The 16,966-nt window shown below is 43.8% G+C and overlaps 1 protein-coding gene across 7 annotated transcripts in view; it reads left to right on the top strand.

Annotated features, from left to right (window-relative positions):
- PIKFYVE (phosphoinositide kinase, FYVE-type zinc finger containing) overlaps positions 1 to 16,966 on the top strand; it is an 83,185-nt gene that overhangs the window by 44,249 nt on the left and 21,970 nt on the right. For all 7 annotated transcript variants that reach the window (XM_053362978.1, XM_053362970.1, XM_053363005.1 and 4 more), the window contains 12 exons: positions 1,423 to 1,552; positions 1,979 to 2,159; positions 3,294 to 3,368; positions 3,757 to 3,864; positions 5,496 to 5,636; positions 6,493 to 6,619; positions 7,500 to 8,677; positions 9,762 to 9,862; positions 11,621 to 11,692; positions 12,535 to 12,706; positions 14,292 to 14,470; positions 15,813 to 15,926. In XM_053362978.1, coding sequence (XP_053218953.1) covers positions 1,423 to 1,552; positions 1,979 to 2,159; positions 3,294 to 3,368; positions 3,757 to 3,864; positions 5,496 to 5,636; positions 6,493 to 6,619; positions 7,500 to 8,677; positions 9,762 to 9,862; positions 11,621 to 11,692; positions 12,535 to 12,706; positions 14,292 to 14,470; positions 15,813 to 15,926 — 2,578 coding nt within the window. The remainder of the gene's footprint in view (positions 1 to 1,422; positions 1,553 to 1,978; positions 2,160 to 3,293; positions 3,369 to 3,756; positions 3,865 to 5,495; positions 5,637 to 6,492; positions 6,620 to 7,499; positions 8,678 to 9,761; positions 9,863 to 11,620; positions 11,693 to 12,534; positions 12,707 to 14,291; positions 14,471 to 15,812; positions 15,927 to 16,966) is intronic.

Below are 16,966 nucleotides of genomic sequence, written 5' to 3'. Positions count from 1 at the left end.
ACCTGCTCGACTGCAGCTTAAAAAGTTGTCCTGCAGAATAGTTTTAACTAGAAGAATGTCTTAAAGAAAGACTCTTCTGTCTATACGGTTATACTTTTTATATCCTCTCCTTAATACACAAACATACCGCAACCAATGTTTTAAAACGTGTGTATTATTAGCTGCAGTGGGTAGTATATTTTCGACAGCTACTTTTTTACATATAAAGATGCTTTCCTACCACAGTAGCCCCTTTTGAAATTAATCTGGATTCGGAGACCATTGTTGTAAGCTATTTGTTTGTATTGCATGGTGCTTCTAGACTGTTCTGCTAAAATAAAAGGAAATTTTCCTCTTTGCAGTATTCTCTTCCCCCTCTTTTCTCTAGCTGCTAGACATATGACTGTTTTCAGACACCACCAAAGTGGAAAATGTGTGTTGTGAAGAATCATCTGGAAGCCATTGTGACATTCCTGTGACATCCTTTTTCATTTTTATGAACTGTATCCTCCTCCAAGAAGGATTTATCCATATTCTTGTAGCAACCCTTTAAATCGGGCACCCCCAAACTCGGACCTCCCATCATCCCTAGCTAACAGGACCAGCGGTCAGAGATGATGGGAATTGTAGTCCCAACACATCTGGAGGGCCGAGTTTGGGGATGCCTGCTTTAAATGGTATGATTTAGCATTATGGGAATCAGCCTAGGCAAGCATTGGGCACATGTATTCTTGGCTCCTCCTTGTGCAAGTGGAAGGGATGGAAAGCTTCAATTTTAGAACTAATTACCGTTCCAGCCATATTTAGCTTGCTCTGACAATAGTCAACTGAAACAAAACAGGCTATTAAGCCATGGTCTGATACCCTGTGATTTTCTAACTCACCAATTAGAATAAGACTTACATGAATGGATGAATACGCTTCGGGTTAGGCATTTTCGGGTTGTGCTCCGTGGTGACCCGGAAGTAACGGAGCACGTTACTTCCGGGTTTCGCTGTGTGCGCATGTGCAGACCATCAAAATGACGTCACACACATGCGCAGAAGTGCCGAAACGTGGCCTGTGCATGCGCAGACGCGTGGACACGGCTTACGTTCGCTTCAGGATTCGAACGGGGCCCCAGAACAGGTGCTGTTTGCATCCCGAGGTACCACTGTACTGTAGTCGTGGTACCTCCGGTTGCAGATGGGATACGTTCCAGAGGTCCGGCTGGATTCTGAGGTTTCTGCGACTGGAGAGACCGCTTCTGCGCATGCATGCATGGCAGTAGAGTGCTTCTGCACATGCGCATACAGCAAAACCCCGTAAATATACTTCCAGGTTTGCCGCTTACGTATTCTGAAGTTTACGTAACCGGAAGGATACGTAAGCGGAGGTACGACTGTATATGGATTAAAGTGTAATCTTACCACTTCCCTCCCACCCACCACTTGTGTTTTTTAGAGTCGCTGTTCAATCGGAGAGTTGAAGAAAAATCCAAAGAGCTGTTTTTCACACCCTTGGGCTGGCACAACAGCAGCCTGGACCTTCTGAGGGAGGAGAATGGGGAAAAACAAGCCATGGAGAGGCTGCTGTAAGTTGGGTTCCCTTCCCTTGCCTGCGAAGACGGGCTCTGGCGGATTGAGCAAATGAGACCAACAGTCAAGAAAGCAGGGAGGGTCGTGAGAGGCAGGTGGGGCTCCTCAGCCTGGGAAGGTAGTTTGTCTAGGAGAAGGAAAACTCCCACCTTAAACCTCTGCTGCCTTGCGGGATATCTTCTGGAGAAGGAAAGGCTAAACCCTACACAAATCCAGAAGGGAGCCCCTAAATTTGTGAATCTGCCCTCCTCTTTGCTTTGGGAGCCTGGAGTGATTATTTTGGGGGATTTACAGGGGCTTGCTGTAGCTACTTCACAGGCATAGTTCACTGTCAGGCAAACAGGTCTATATGGCTCCAGAGGATATTCCCTCCCGCTGCCATCTCCTGAACTTTAACCATGTTTTCAAATCTCTCTCTGCAGCTCAGCTAATCACAACCACATGATGGCGCTGCTGCAGCAGTTGCTCTACAACGAGTCCTTGTCTCTCTCCTGGAGGGATATGATTGTGCCCGTGGTCTGCCAGGTGGTTCAGACGGTCCGACCCGACGTCAAGAACAGGGACGATGACATGGACATCCGTCAGTTTGTCCATATCAAAAAAGTGAGTTCCAGTGGGGGAAACGGGGGGTCAGCGAGAAGGGAGCTGGCTGCTCAAGGCTTGTGCTGGCTTTCAGAATGATGGCACCTCCATATCCCAAAACTCGCCCAAGCCTGCCAGAGAACTTGCCACCCTCCAAGCCAGTCGCTTGATAAACCTCCTTCTTGGTGTCTGCCTGGTTGTACGAGTGCAGGGCTATGTCAGCAACTTGCTGGCTTAGTGGGTAAATGTTTGGGAGGCAACTCGCCAATCATTCACACCTGAACTAACCCTTGATCATTTTTGAAAACTCTAGCACTCAGCTCCCATTGCTTCTGTTTAACATTATTGTAAGTGGCAATTATTTGCAGCTTATTTCCAGCTCACACCAAGTGACCCATGTTTAATTACATTGACTGGTATTCAATCATCTCTTAGTTCTGACCTCATTTTGAATTTAGATTTTCCCACCCCCTTTTCCTTTACCATTTCCTAGGCATGATCTTGAACCAAAACAGGTCACTATGCTAAACATTTACTTAGCATGAACATTTTTAGACTATCCATAATAAAGATAAATAATAAAATAAGATTTGATTAGTCCAGGAATAAAAGTGGTATGTAGCTAAAATTCATGTCCATAAAAGGCAACCTACTTTTGTAATAGAAAGGTGTGTTCTTTTAATGGTGAGGACCTGTCATCAGTTTGACATTTTTTGGTACTCCTGTGCTTAACAGCAGGGGAGAGCTGTTTTTAAATATGTGTTTGCATGATTACACTTCATGCAACATTTCAAATTCCAGTGGCCTCCTTAGCTAGATGTTCCTGGTTGACAATATATTGCAGTTGTGAGTGCTGGGGAAATGTCATATTCCTTAAAAAGTAGTACTTTCTTGAAATAAATAATTTTAATTGTGTGCTACAAATGAACCTAATTTACGTATTTTGTTCTCACGATAAACTGGATGCCTGAATTACCCATTTGAGCCTCATGCAAGAATTAATGGAAGCTACATTTATCTGAGCTATTTCTAGTTAGCTTATTGATGTTAGGAGGGAAAAGAAAATACTTTTTTTTTTTAAGAGTCTTGCCTTTTTAACACAAACTGGGAAAATTAGGAGATCCATGGATAATAAAATTCTTACTGTTTTGACAGATTCCAGGTGGAAAAAAATTTGACTCGGTTGTGGTGAATGGCTTTGTTTGCACCAAGAACATAGCACATAAAAAGGTATGGTGCAGCTATGTCAGTTTATGTAATATGGTAGCATGGAGGACTTGGAACGTCTAATGTTTGATATAGTACCTAGTCGACTAGTTTTGTAACAGTTTTTGCTCTTAATCTTCCCTACCCCACTTACTGTTACTACAAAGTTGTTTGTTTGTTTATGCCCTGCCCTTTTCCCTGACAGGGACTGAAGGCGGCTTACAGATAAAATAAGATCCTGACTTTTATTGGGTCCCCTCCGCTTTTTGCCATGGCAGCCTAGCAATGCTGCCTTTTCGCTCTGCCACTGAGTTGTTGACTCTTCCTAGTGCACTTTCTAAGGGAAGGTATCGCTCTATCTTTCAACACGAAATAGTGAAGGGATACATTTAACAACCTTTTCTCTTTCTAGATGAACTCCTGTATCAAAAACCCCAAAATTCTTATGCTGAAGTGCTCCATCGAATATCTCTACCGAGAAGAAACAAAGTTTACCTGCATAGATCCCATTGTCCTTCAGGTTGGGATAGTTTGCTTTTTTTATCCTCTTTTACCATCCTATCACAGTCTAATGAGTTGGTTTATTCGTGACTGCAATTGGCTAGTTCTGAATGATTGCAGGGAATATGTGGTTTTCCATAGTCTCCGTGCTTCAAGTCAGCAAAGCACGGAGACTATGGCAAACCACATATTCCCTGCAATTATTCAGAACTAGCCAATTGCAGCCGATTTGAAAACGGACTGGTGTTTTGCTCAGTTCATTATGATATTCTTTTAATAGTCTTCTATGAAAGAGGGACGCCAGGTAGCACTCTGGTCTGAACCACTGAGCCTCTTGGGCTTGCTGATTGGAAGGTCAGCGGTTTGAATCCCCACGACGGGGTGAGCTCCCGTTGCTCTGTCCCAGCTCCTGCCAACCTAGCAGTTTGAAAGCACATCAAAGCTCAAGTAGATAAATAGGTACTGCTGTGGCGGGAAGGTAAATGGCGTTTCCGTGCACTCTGGCCTCCATCACGCTGTCCCATTGTGCCAGAAGCGGTTTAGTCCTGCTGACCACATGACCCAGAAAACTGTCTGTGGGTAAACACCAGCTTCTTCGTCCTGAAAGCGAGATGAGCGCTGCAACCCCATAGTGGCCTTTGACTGGACTTAACTGTCCAGGGGTCTTTTACCTTTTTTTTACACCTTACATTGTGAAAGCTTACCTAGCAAATGAGAGAGGTTTTTAACAATACCAGTATGCAAGAGCCATATGAGGATCTTGGTATGCACACATATGACACAGTCCTGTACTTGTTTACTGAGAATTTAAAAAGTAATTTTAATCTGTTTTAGTATTTTAACTTTCATAAGTTTTAAGGCATGGTTGTGAATTTTTATCGATGTCATTATTGTATCTTTTTGTAAATGGCTTTGAGGTCCTTTACAATTAAGTGGTGTGTGAATTTTATATACCGGGGCTTGCTATCTTAAGTGTGCTTAAGATCGCAGCCTTGCTATTTCTTCCCCAGCTCCAATGGTAAATCACCCAAACACCAGCTTTGCTGGGAAAACAATGCTGGTCTAGTGCAGACCTGAGCTGCTCTTGATACAGCTTGAAGCCAGAATTTGAAGTTGGGTTTTTCAATTCTAGGTAAAACTAGCATTGACATAAGAGCATGTCATAATATTGTGTCATGGTTAACTCCAGAAACAGGGCAGGGGGTGAAGAGTACGCAGACCATCTCCAAGGATATTGGAACCATACATCTGCTCTGAGCAACTCTGGCTATGGAAAACATTTAATCTGGGAATATTATGTAACCAAGGTGTTTTAGTGCTTCTTAAAAAAATATTTTTTTCAAAAAAATTAAGAACACCAGTGGCAGCACCATTCTGCATACCAAAGTACTAATTTCAGAATTGCTGAAATTCATGAGCATTGTGTCTCCCTGTTTTATTAGTCAGTCAGTAATCCAATTCCTTAAGTGCTCTGTTTTAGCGCATAAAACCTGAATTAGGTTAGTGTTTACTTGAACTGTCAGTTTAGTTTTAAGGGGGGGGAACTACTCTTGAGTAAGCATGTTTTAAGTTTGCAGCCTTAGACATGCTTTTAGTCCTCATGTAGGGCCTGGTATCTGATGATTGCAATTCTTGCTTCTGCCATGATAGGAAAGGGAGTTCCTGAAGAACTATGTTCAGAGGATAGTGGATGTCAGGCCGACTCTGGTCCTGGTTGAAAAAACTGTGTCCCGTATTGCCCAAGACATGCTGCTGGAACATGGCATCACTTTGGTCATTAACGTTAAGCCGGTAAGTGCTAGAATTCGAAATGAAATCATGGTTCAGCAACAGGTTTTCCCTCCTTTTTTTGGGGGGGTGATGTACACAATACCTTTTCTCCCCCGTTTTGTTTTCTACATGGGTACTATTTCCTGTTTCTTCTCCTTTTTTTGCGTCTTATTCTGTGCACTTCTGATGTTCTACTTTTTATTTTTCAACAAATAATGTAAAATTTAAAAAGCCTTGGGAGTATTTCCACATCAGTATAATTTAACAAATGCTGATAGTGGTACTTTGCCCTGAATAGGATCAAATGCCATGAGGTAGATCTGCTGAGGGACAAGGGTTCTCTGTCACCTGTTGTCTACAGAGTGTGTCGTGAAACTTGGTCTCTCAAATATTCCTTTTTTGTCTTAATGGTTTGTAGATTTCATGGTTTCATAAGGTGTGGATTGTTTTTTGTCAGAGATCAGACCTCCAAAGGAAGACTTAAACAAAAGATTGGGGTATAGTTTATGGACTACACAGCATTCCCTTGCCATTCCTTCAGTTAACCAGTATCTTCCCTGATTGTCACCTCTCTCATTCTCCAGTCCTTGTCACAACATCACAAATGCTGTAAAAAAGCACAGCAGATTAATTTTCAGAAAATGTAGAAATGATCTAATTATGCACGCGGGTGCTGTTGCCTGTGGGCAAATCTCGGATTCTTAATTTACGTAAAACCATTTAGATTTCGTTGATAACTTGCTTTTGGTTGCAGTCTTATGCCATAGCCTATTCTCTCTCTCTCTCTCTCTCTCTCTCTCTCTCTCTCTCTCTTCCCCCTCTCTCCTGGATTAAGTTAAAGTAAGTGCATAGCATTTTTCTTATCAATGTTTTGCAGCACGTCTTGGACAGAGTAAGCCGGATGACTCAAGGAGATGTGCTAATGTCAATGGATCAGTTGCTGACCAAACCACACCTGGGAACCTGCCACAAATTTTACATCCAAGTGTTTCAGTTGCCTAATGGTGAGTGATCCAAGTCCTAACCTTGTTTGGCTGGAAACAGGGCTGGCTGTGCCTCCTTTTTAACAGAGTTGGGCTTCTTTGAAATACAGCGTCATGATTAATGTGATAACAAAGTAATTTCTATAGAGCTGGCACCACTAATAATAATAATACGTAGCATTTATGTAGTGCTTTTGAGTGTCCAAAGTGTTTTGGATTTTGTAATTCTTACCCTAACCCTTTGGTAGGTCTGCTGAGAGAGTGGCTTTCCCTCAGGCCATGTGCAGGGGCAAGGTTTAAAATCATGGGTTTCTTTCATTTTATTATTTTATTTGTCACTAGGTTTAATAACTTATGTTAGTTTTGTTTCAGTTGTCACCAAACTCCTGCTTTTCTAAAGGTTTTGATCAAGACAGATTTCTAGCACTTCCTTCTTTTCTCAGTAAAACGATTCTTCACTCATCTCTTAAGGGAATATTCCTTTACATCCATAATCTCCTGGCTTTTTAATGGGTTTTTATTCTATGGCTTTATGCAGAGGTGTTGTAAACTATGCTGATTTTTTTTTAATGAATAGAATATATTTAATGAATATAAATATTTTAATAAAGGAGTGAATGAAACCTCTGCTTGTTTTGCATTTCGCTCAAAGTGCATGAACAATTTTAATGAACAGCTTAACTGCATTACTACTTTATGGAAGTGGCCGCAGGGATCCGTATGGTTTGACACATGACTGAAAGCAATAGGGAATGTGGGGCAGGGCCGGCCGACCTTCTGAAAAAGATCTAAAGCCATTTGTAACTCTGGGATATATATACCAGCTGACCACTTAAAGAGCCCGCCCACTTTTAACAAAAAGAGAGAAACGAGCACAACTTTATCTTCCTCTTTTTTCCAGAGCAAACGAAAACGCTGATGTTTTTCGAAGGCTGCCCCCAGCACCTGGGCTGCACCATCAAGCTGCGTGGCGCGGGGGATTACGAGCTGGCTCGAGTGAAGGAGATCCTTATTTTCATGATCTGTGTGGCTTATCATTCCCAGCTGGAGATCTCCTTCCTTATGGATGAGTTTGCGATGCCTCCAGTGCTGGCCAGACATGGCTCCTTCCACTGTCTGCCTGAAGGGCAGGAGGAAGAAAACGGACAGCAAGATACTTTGAACAGAGAAAGCAGCACAGCAGGAAAAGATGCAGACGGGGTCCCCGACAAGCTGCCCGCTATCTCAGAATTGGTGTCCTCAGATGAGATGGGCTCCCTGGAACAAAGGACTTTGACAGAAGAGGAGGGCCAGGAGATGGGCGATCTACAAGCATTTGCCCCACAGAAACAGCATTTGCACTTCTTAATGAATTCTGCATATAGAGTCCCTTTTGTAACGCCAGTGTTGGTGCCAGAGACATTGTTACCCCTCGAGCTGACTGACCAACACTTGGGGATTTTGGACAGTGAGCCTCTGGAGAGTCTGAGGCACATGGACGACTTCCAGGAGCCCAAAAGTCAGATCAGGGAATTTCGGGACCCTTTGCAGGATGACACTGGATTGTATGTTACAGAGGAAGTGACGTCTTCAGAAGACCGGCTCAAAACCTTCTCCTTGGCTTTTAAGCAAGAGCTGAAGGACATTATCCTCTGCGCCTCCCCGGTGATCAAGTTCCGCGAGCCCTTTCTGCTGACGGAGAAAGGCATGCGCTGCCCCACCAGGGAGTATTTCTTGGAGCAGGTCTATGTGTCTCCTCGGCTCAGCAAGGAGTACAAGGAGATGGACAGCAGAAGGAAGAAGCAGCTGTTAAGGGACCTGTCTGGCTTGCAAGGCATGAATGGAAGCGTCCCGGCCAAGCCTGTCCAGATATTACCTTCCCACCAGCTTGTCAGCACCCGGATCGCTGAGCATCTGAACAGCAGCCATAGCCTGGCCAGAATGTTGGCCGACTTCCGGGCCAGAGGAGGAAGGATTGTGCAAAAGGACTCGGACCCATTTGCTCAGTCTTCTAAAGAGGCATCCGGCATGAAATTTGGACTCAGGAGTGATGACGACGACAGAGGGTTCATTCAGAACGAATCCTTATGGTCTCATAAAGTGAGCACTTACAATACACTGGGGTTGTGTTTTTTGTCTAGGGTTTTAGAGGGATGGCCTGCCCCCTTCATCACAAATCTTAAAAGAAAGCAGAGTTTGATTTTAGACAGAGATGCTCAAACTCCAGCTGCATTTCTTAAACGTCTTGAAACTGCCATGCACAGAATTTTCACACACAACTCTGTGCGTGTGTAAGGATCTGTGGATGAAGACCCTGTTTCCACACCAGATTCATCCCACAATATCTCCAGGCAGGGCTGGGAAAGATTCCTTGTCTGAAACCCTGGAAAACTGTTTCCAGTCAGTGCAGATAAGGAGACTCAGTGGTCTGACTTGATAGAAGGCATCTTCCTATGTTCCTAACTGCTATAAAAATAAATAGAAAAGCAGGGAAGCTGAGGGTGGGGCAGATTATTCACATGCAAGTGAAAAATACATTTATGCGTCAGATTTATGTTTGTCTAGTCTATCAAAGTGATAATTTCCAACATCTCTTCCCTGTTTTCATAAAACCTGTCAACAGAAAATATAACCTTGGGCAATTGTACAAATTAAGTTAAAATGCCCCCACCCCCCAAAAAAATCTGGTTTGAATTGCATTGGAGTTAAGGCCATTTATTACTTCCTGAACGATACTATTGCATGAGTGGAAGTGGTGTATTCAGTGTTAGAAACTCCCACTGTTCTAGGTGCATTTTGCGACAGGGAATTTCATTAGCGCGAACAGTTTCTGAGCTCTGGGCGCAGTACTGTCCCTAAGATTTCAGTTTAAAACTGCAGAGTGGAAGGAAAGGAGGACCCTTTTCTGCCTCCCCACTTCCAGTTATTCTCTGAAGACTGGGGAAGAGACCCTCTTCAGAATATCAGGGGGGTGGGCAGGGGAAGGACTAGACCTTGTGAAAAATGAACGTAATATTTTAGCTGCAGTTCATTCATTTTCAGCTTTGTATTCTTATAAAAAAGAGCGCCTAGACATTCCGTTGTTGTACCCATAACCTCGGTTTAAGGTGCCACTTAGCTCCAAGCTTTCATATCTCAGTTTCTAAAGTGTGTGAATTCTTTCTCCTGGGATGTGTCTTGCCAGGTGGACTGTCTTAGCCCTGCAAACCATCAGAGGCTCTGCGTCTTGTTCAGCAGCTCTTCAGCCCAATCCAGCAATGCTCCAAGTGCCTGCGTTAGCCCATGGTGCGACATTGGTTTGCTCTTGCTTTCTCTCTGACCTAATTTAAATGTTTCCTAACTATCAGTTAGTTTTCCCCGTTCTGTGTAAAGTCGAGGTGGGAGCTGTGCAGTGGGTAACTGGAGGGGCGGGGGGGGCTGTAAGGGAGCACAGACCGGTATTTTTTATTGGATTAGGGGACTTGCACAAAGACCTGGAAGACCTCCAACTCTCCTCCATCTCCTCCCAGAGCACTCTCAGTTAGGGAGGATGTCGAAGGACAGGCAGTGAGGAAGATCACCCCATCGCCATGTGTAGGGAATTTGAGCCACTCTTTCCACCCCCATTTCCCAGCCTGGGAAGTAAAACATGCATTCCTCACTTACTGCTTTAAGAGTATAGTCAGGAGGCAGATGGGTGGCACCCTTTAAAAAAATCTGCCCAAGACCTAAAACTCCCTAAAGGCTCAAATGCAAAGCAAAAGTGTACAGGCAACCCTTTCAATGTTAATTGGAGAAATATTTGGTTTTCTAAAATTAAGCCATTTCTAAGATTAGGGCATACTTTTGTATTACCCAGGGACGCGGGTGGCGCTGTGGTTTAAACCACTGTGCTGCTTGGACTTGCCGATCGGAAGGTCGGCAGTTTGAATCCCCGTGACAGGGTGAGCTCCCGTTGCTTGGTCCCAGCTCCTGCCAACCTAGCAGTTCGAAAGCACCTCAAGGTGCAAGTAGATAAATAGGTACCACTCCGGCGGGAAGGTAAACAGCGTTTCCATGCACTGCTCTGGTTCGCCAGAAGCGGCTTAGTCATGCTGGCCACATAACCCGGAAAAACTGTCTGCAGACAAATGTCGGCTCCCTCGGCCAGTAAAGCGAGATGAGCGCCGCAACCCCAGAGTCATTCGCGACTGGACTTAACTGTCAGGGGTCCCTTTACCTTTACCTGTACCTTGTATCACCCAGATCAGTAGTCTTCCCCGGCCTCCCATCCTGGACTCCCCTTTAATTCAAGCATGCAGTAGGGAACTACTATCTTAATTTTTCACCTTATATTTTTTTGGTGGCATTGTTGACCAGGTAGCGACCAGGCAGTGGGTCCTGACCAGGGGCAACCTGAGGCAACACCTCTTGGGGTTCCGCCACCTAAGACCTTAGTCCTGAAAGCCAGTGGAAACACAATTGCATGTTTTTGTGCTTTGGCTGCTTGCAGCTTGTGCTACCTTTGATTCCGCTTGCTGCTGCTGCAAGACTTCACCCTCTGCTGGTGGAAGTTCAATATTGCATCTTCCATTGCAGCTGGAACATCCAGTATAGCTATTTCCAAATGCAGTGCATTTATTAACTGTGCCTTTCACATTTAGGTAGAGTGTTCTTTCCAGATGCTGCATCCTCCATGCTTTCTTCCTCATTGTAAGGAAGCATGGGATAGCCACATTGCTCCCACACCATGCTGTAATTTAGACCAGTGTTCTTTAACCTTACAGCTCATGTATCATGTATATTATCCCCAGATAATGGCCGTGGATGATGGATGTAGGGAAATGGCTCAGCAGCTTTGCAGGTGCTACATTGTGACATATTTTAAAGCTGATAATTAATGGGGAGTAAGTTCAAGCTGTGTCTGTGATTGATCCCCCCATGGCTTTTATGGAGCCTGTGCCTGACTCTGGAACCACACTTTGGTCAGAAAAAGTACAGGCCTCCCTGAGCGTTATAGGAATGTATTCTACAACCATTCTCAAACCACCCAAAGAATCACTGTTCTGCTCTCGGTCACTTTAGGATGGTGGTTATGGAGTTCTATGGAAAGAATGACCTCACTCTGGGTGTGTTTCTAGAAAGGTATTGCTTCAGGTAAGAAATTTCAACTTTCTTAGATTTCATTTATTTCATAAAATTTATACACTGCTTGAGTGTATATAAAAAACCCCTCAAAGTGGTCCTTCTTAAGTACCGTCTGTTCTTGAATATAAACACTTGAACCATAGTGGTTGAACAGAGGAGAAAGTTGAGGTGTTCTTCAGTGCTTGGAGAAGGATGGAGACAGTAAGCAAGAAGAAGGCTGCCATAATGTGGAGAAGACTCTAGCAGGCCTCCTGAGGCAAGGTTTTCTCACGCTGTATAGACACAGCCAATGTGCCACTGTAAGGAAGTGCATAGATCATCTTCATAATACAAAGAGGCACAGCATCAAATAAAAGAAGGAAGCAGCGGACCCTTCAGAGCTCTCTGGTGGCCCTCCAGATGTTTTGGACTCCCAGCTTCCACCAGGCGCTGCCAGCATGGCTGGTGGTTTATTTTTATTTATTTAGCAAAGTACAGATATGCCACTTAAATCAGGAAAAAGTATCTCTGAGCAGTCAAGAATAATAAGTATCAATCAAACACAGATAAAATCAGCAAAGCTGAAGGAAACCCCAGAAATTAAAGTAGGCTTGCTAAAATAAAGCTTTCAGCTGGTGTCCAAAACAATATAGCTAGGATGCCAGCTTTACGTCAATAAGCAGGGAGTTCACAAGCACAGCTGCTGCCACACTCAAAGATCTGACTCTTCACAAATGCAGGCGGAGCCATTTGTGGCCCTTGCAAAACTGCAAGTTCCCCAGTGTCAAAGCAGTTGAGTGTTGTAGTCCAGCAACTCCTAGTTGCCAAGTGAAAGATGTTTGCTTCACATTTTTGCCCTTTGTTCTTTCCAGGCCTTCCTACCAGTGCCCAAGCATGTTCTGTGATACCCCAATGGTGCACCACATCCGTCGCTTTGTCCATGGGCAAGGCTGCGTCCAGATCATACTGAAGGAACTGGACTCCCCAGTGCCGGGCTATCAGCACACGATTCTAACCTACTCCTGGTGTAGGATGTGCAAGCAGGTAATGAGAGATCTCCATTCTGCGGTGGTGGTTTTGTTTTGTTTGGGTGAGTCAGTTATCACAAGCTTTTGTATTGAGTGTGGATGCTTGCTTAGCAAAGGTGCAGGCAGGGGCCAGAAACATGGAGGTGGGAGGGGGTCCAAGCTGAACGCACAAAAATTACAGAAAGGCCACCTTTCTTCTAAGTTCCTGCCTTTAATTCAAAGTAATCTGTGAAGGGCAAGGTTGCATGTCCTTAATTAAGATGTCTTTATTGTGATTCAAGGCAAATTTAAGCCTTGTACCCTTCATTCGCTTGTCAAAAACTTTGTTTAATCATACCAAATACCGTTTGTATTGTTTTGCTATCAAGATAATAGCGACTGCCTACAGGACTCTGTTATGAAGAGACCACCCTCCTCAGGAAAACCCCCAATTTATCCCTGTCCCCTAGCTTAGTGTTCAGATTTGCACAGTTCTAACCAGGGTTTGAGGTGGGTCTGCAAATCCAGGCTTTAAGAGGGAACCTGGTTAGTGTCGTGCAGTGGGGCTCTAAACCAATATGAAGCAGAATTCATGCCTGTGGGGCAAGGAAAAGCTGCTTTTGGAACTGGCTTTGCAGCCCACGAGACATGGATTGGACTTCTTGACAGACCTTTGTTGTGGGAGCAGGGGAAGAAGACCCTCAAAGATGGAATTTAAGAGCTGATAATTCATGAACTGCTGGGGCAGCATTCTTATCCACTCGTGATGTGTGAAGATCACCCTTCTTAAAAAGAGCTGCTTTCTAAGCAGAGTAATGGTAAAGGTAAAGGACCCCTGGATGGTTAAGACCAGTCAAAGGCGACTACAGGGTTGTGGTGCTCATCTCGCTTCAGGCCGAGGGAGCCAGCGTTTTTCCACAGACAGCTTTTCCGGGTCATGTGGCCAGCATGACTAAACTGCTTCTGGCTATTAGCATTTGTTAGAGAGACTTTGCATTTCCACGTGAAATCATTTCTGTTACACCGTATAAAAATACTGCATTTGAACTTAAAATTAAGTTAGTAGGCCTGAATATGATACTTTGCATTTATGCTACACTTTTTACATTCTCTAATCTTCTGCTGTACTTCATAGTTCTTAAAGTAGTGTGTGCCAAGAAACAATATACCCATAATACAGTTGGGTGACTGAGGCTGTGCGATAGCAGCTTGCCTAAGCCCCGGCCTATATGTTTATGTGCAGAAGTGAGATTTCAACTGGAGACCTCCTAACAGCAGCATAACTGGAGACCTCCTAGCAGCAGTGCTTTCATGCTGTGAGAGAGTGTGCCACAATATGCACTATTTGTGCTTTTGAAGAGTTGTGTTTTTCTGCAGCCAGACTTCCAAGTCAGCAATTTCATTTGCTACCTCTGTCCCAGTGACACTGTTATCTAGAGGTGTGCTGGCCTTGTTGTTTTGCTGACTCCTTCCTACATAAATCAAAGCTATGCACGGGCGTGTTGTAGATTCTAAGTCACACCCAAGAACTGCTGAAACTCATGTTAAGTCATAGATGTGGCTTGGATGGATTTTTCTGCGTGTCGCCAAAGTGCTCAGATAAAACCACTAACTTTTTCCAGGTAACACCAGTAGTTCCGCTTTCCAATGACTCCTGGTCCATGTCCTTTGCCAAATACCTTGAGCTGCGCTTTTACGGGCACCAATACACCCGAAGGGCCAACGCGGAGCCCTGTGGGCACTCCATACATCACGACTACCACCAGTACTTCTCTTACAATCAGATGGTGGCCTCTTTCAGGTAAGAAGGCTTTCCCTCCAAAGGTTTATTACCTCCCTCTGCAAATTCAGGAGATAAGTGGCCTGATTTTATTTTATTTACTTTTTATTTTAAGAAATACATATTCGTATAAACCTCTGCAATCAAAAATACAATAAATATATGGAGTAATATGTTATCCTTTAAAAATAATAATAACTTTTATGTTTAGTAGAATTAGCCAGTAAAGCAAATAAGGGTGAAACATAGTCAGAACAATGGAAAGAAAACAATCAAACACAATTAGTTTTGTTAGGATGTGTGGAATACCAAATCATAAAGCCCACAAGCCATAATCTTAGAGGGTCAGCAAAACAGCATCACAATATTTTATAATTCTAAATTTCGGTGATCTTTTGATGTAGGTAATTTTTACTTTCATCTTTTGTTTTCATGCTAAGAAGAGTTGTAACCTATCCTGCAGCAGTGGTGGGGTGGGGGTGGGGGGGCAGTCAGAGTCGCATGTAGGTGTCTTCCAGTGTCCACTGATGGAGAAAAGGGCTGTTGGGTGGGGCTTCACTGTGGCAGAGACCCTGACTCTGCCCAGGCGGTCAAAAAGCTACTGTTTGCAGTAGCACATGACCCTGAAACAGGGCGTTTTGGGTGTGGAGTGCTGATAGCTTTAGATACCCCGAGAAGACCAGTGCTCAGGCACCTCAGCTATGCCAACCTAGAGTTGGCCTAGCACAGAGGAAGGAAGAGACACCCACCAGCCTTCTGCCTTGGCCACCAAGAGCTGGCAGGGCTTGATCTCAGGCAGTGAATCCATTTCTTCCTTCCTCCTCGGCTCCATATAGGATTGCTCTGCTCAACATGCTGTATTGTGTTTTTAATAGTTAGTTGGGAGCTGCCGAGAGTGGCTGGGGAAACCCAGTCAGATGGGCGGGGTACAAATAATATATTATTATTATTATTATTATTATTATTATTATTATTATTATTATTATTGTTATAACATAAACATTCAAGTGTGATTTTTTTAAACCCCGCTCTTGTTTTTAATCTGGTACACAAAGAACATAGTTTCTAAGCTACCCCCCCCAAATATTATTGTTTATTTGTCCTGAATAAAATATTAGCACCCAACAACTCAACGTATCCCAGGCTCTCTATTTTCCCATATTTGAGCAGGGGGCATGACCACCGTTAACAGAAAGTGGCGTTTTCCAGTCCTCCTCAAACCATTGTTTCTGATTCTGTCTTACGGGCAATTCACAAGTCAGTTTGTTAAAATTTAGGGGTCCTGAATTTCAGACACCATACAAAGCGACGCCTGTGTTAACAATCTGGCCCAGTTTGAAGATGTGTTATGTTCTCTTCCTAGTTATTCTCCTATACGGTTGCTAGAAGTGTGCGTTCCAAATCCCAAGATCTACATAAAACGTCAGGTTCCGCATAAGGTTGCCATGCTTCAAGACCTGAAGGATTTTTCTCAAAAGTAAGTATCTGCACCTGTTCTCTCCCCTTCCTCCTCCAGGTTAGTGTATGTCTAACCTGATAATGGCATTTCCGTTACGGCTCTTTAACTGCATTGGATTGGTCGTGTTCTCATGTTGCAATAAATGATAGTTCATGGTTTGCCATGAGACGCCACCTGCTTTCCTCTTTTCCTTAGAGCAGGTTGGAGCAACAAACCGCGGTCCTTTGCTTAGCATATTGCCTGAACCAGGGATTGCAGTTTGTTTTGCTCCAGATGAAACGCAGTGGTTTGTTCCTGATGTGGCAGTTGTGATTTGTGTTCCAGGATGTTCTGAGCTGTTCAGGGATATTCTTGTGGGCACAGCTGACCCTATACAGATTCAGGGTTTGATTATGAAAAGTGATTACAATGTGTTGACATATTGCAGTCGGTAGAACTGCAATACAGTACAGGTCCCACTGAAATGAAGAGGACTTGCATGAGCACAGTCATTTCAATGGGTTGTTTGCAGTTCAACCTCCTGCTAGACTGGAGCCAGTGTTTATTAATTTGTGTGTATGTGGATTTTGGGTCCATAAAAATCCCCAAACAACAAGTCAGTCCCCCTTAAGTTCCTTCTTCCACTTCTCAGCAAAGAGGCAGTGAGATGGACTGACTTGGTGGGGAGATGTGATAAGCGATAAGAATGGTGCTTGGCCCTTCCCCTAGTTCAAGATCCACATTTGCATCTCAGAAGTGTACCTCTTTGTTGTGATAGTTGTAAAATCTAAACTTTGAGAGCCTTCTACCCCGATGCAAGAATGTTTACATCTGATAGGTGGAGTCTTTGCTTTGACATGCCTTATAGTTCCATTAGACAACAGCTATGATGTATTTAGGGCTGTGTATACACTATATTTTAAAAAGCTGAAATTTTGCACAAAATCCAAGTTCTGATTACATTTATGTAATGCAAAGGAAATCAAGCATTTTGTTTTGTTTTATCATTTTGCATAGTTCTGCAAAAAAAGCTTTGCAGGGCAGTGAAGCATCTCACCTCAAAAAAACCAAAGCCATGA

Source organism: Podarcis raffonei, chromosome 1, assembly GCF_027172205.1.
Source record: "Podarcis raffonei isolate rPodRaf1 chromosome 1, rPodRaf1.pri, whole genome shotgun sequence".
Taxonomy (NCBI): Eukaryota; Metazoa; Chordata; class Lepidosauria; order Squamata; family Lacertidae; genus Podarcis; species Podarcis raffonei.
The sequence above is the reverse complement of the archived record's forward strand: the minus strand, read 5'-3'. Positions and strand labels throughout refer to the sequence as shown.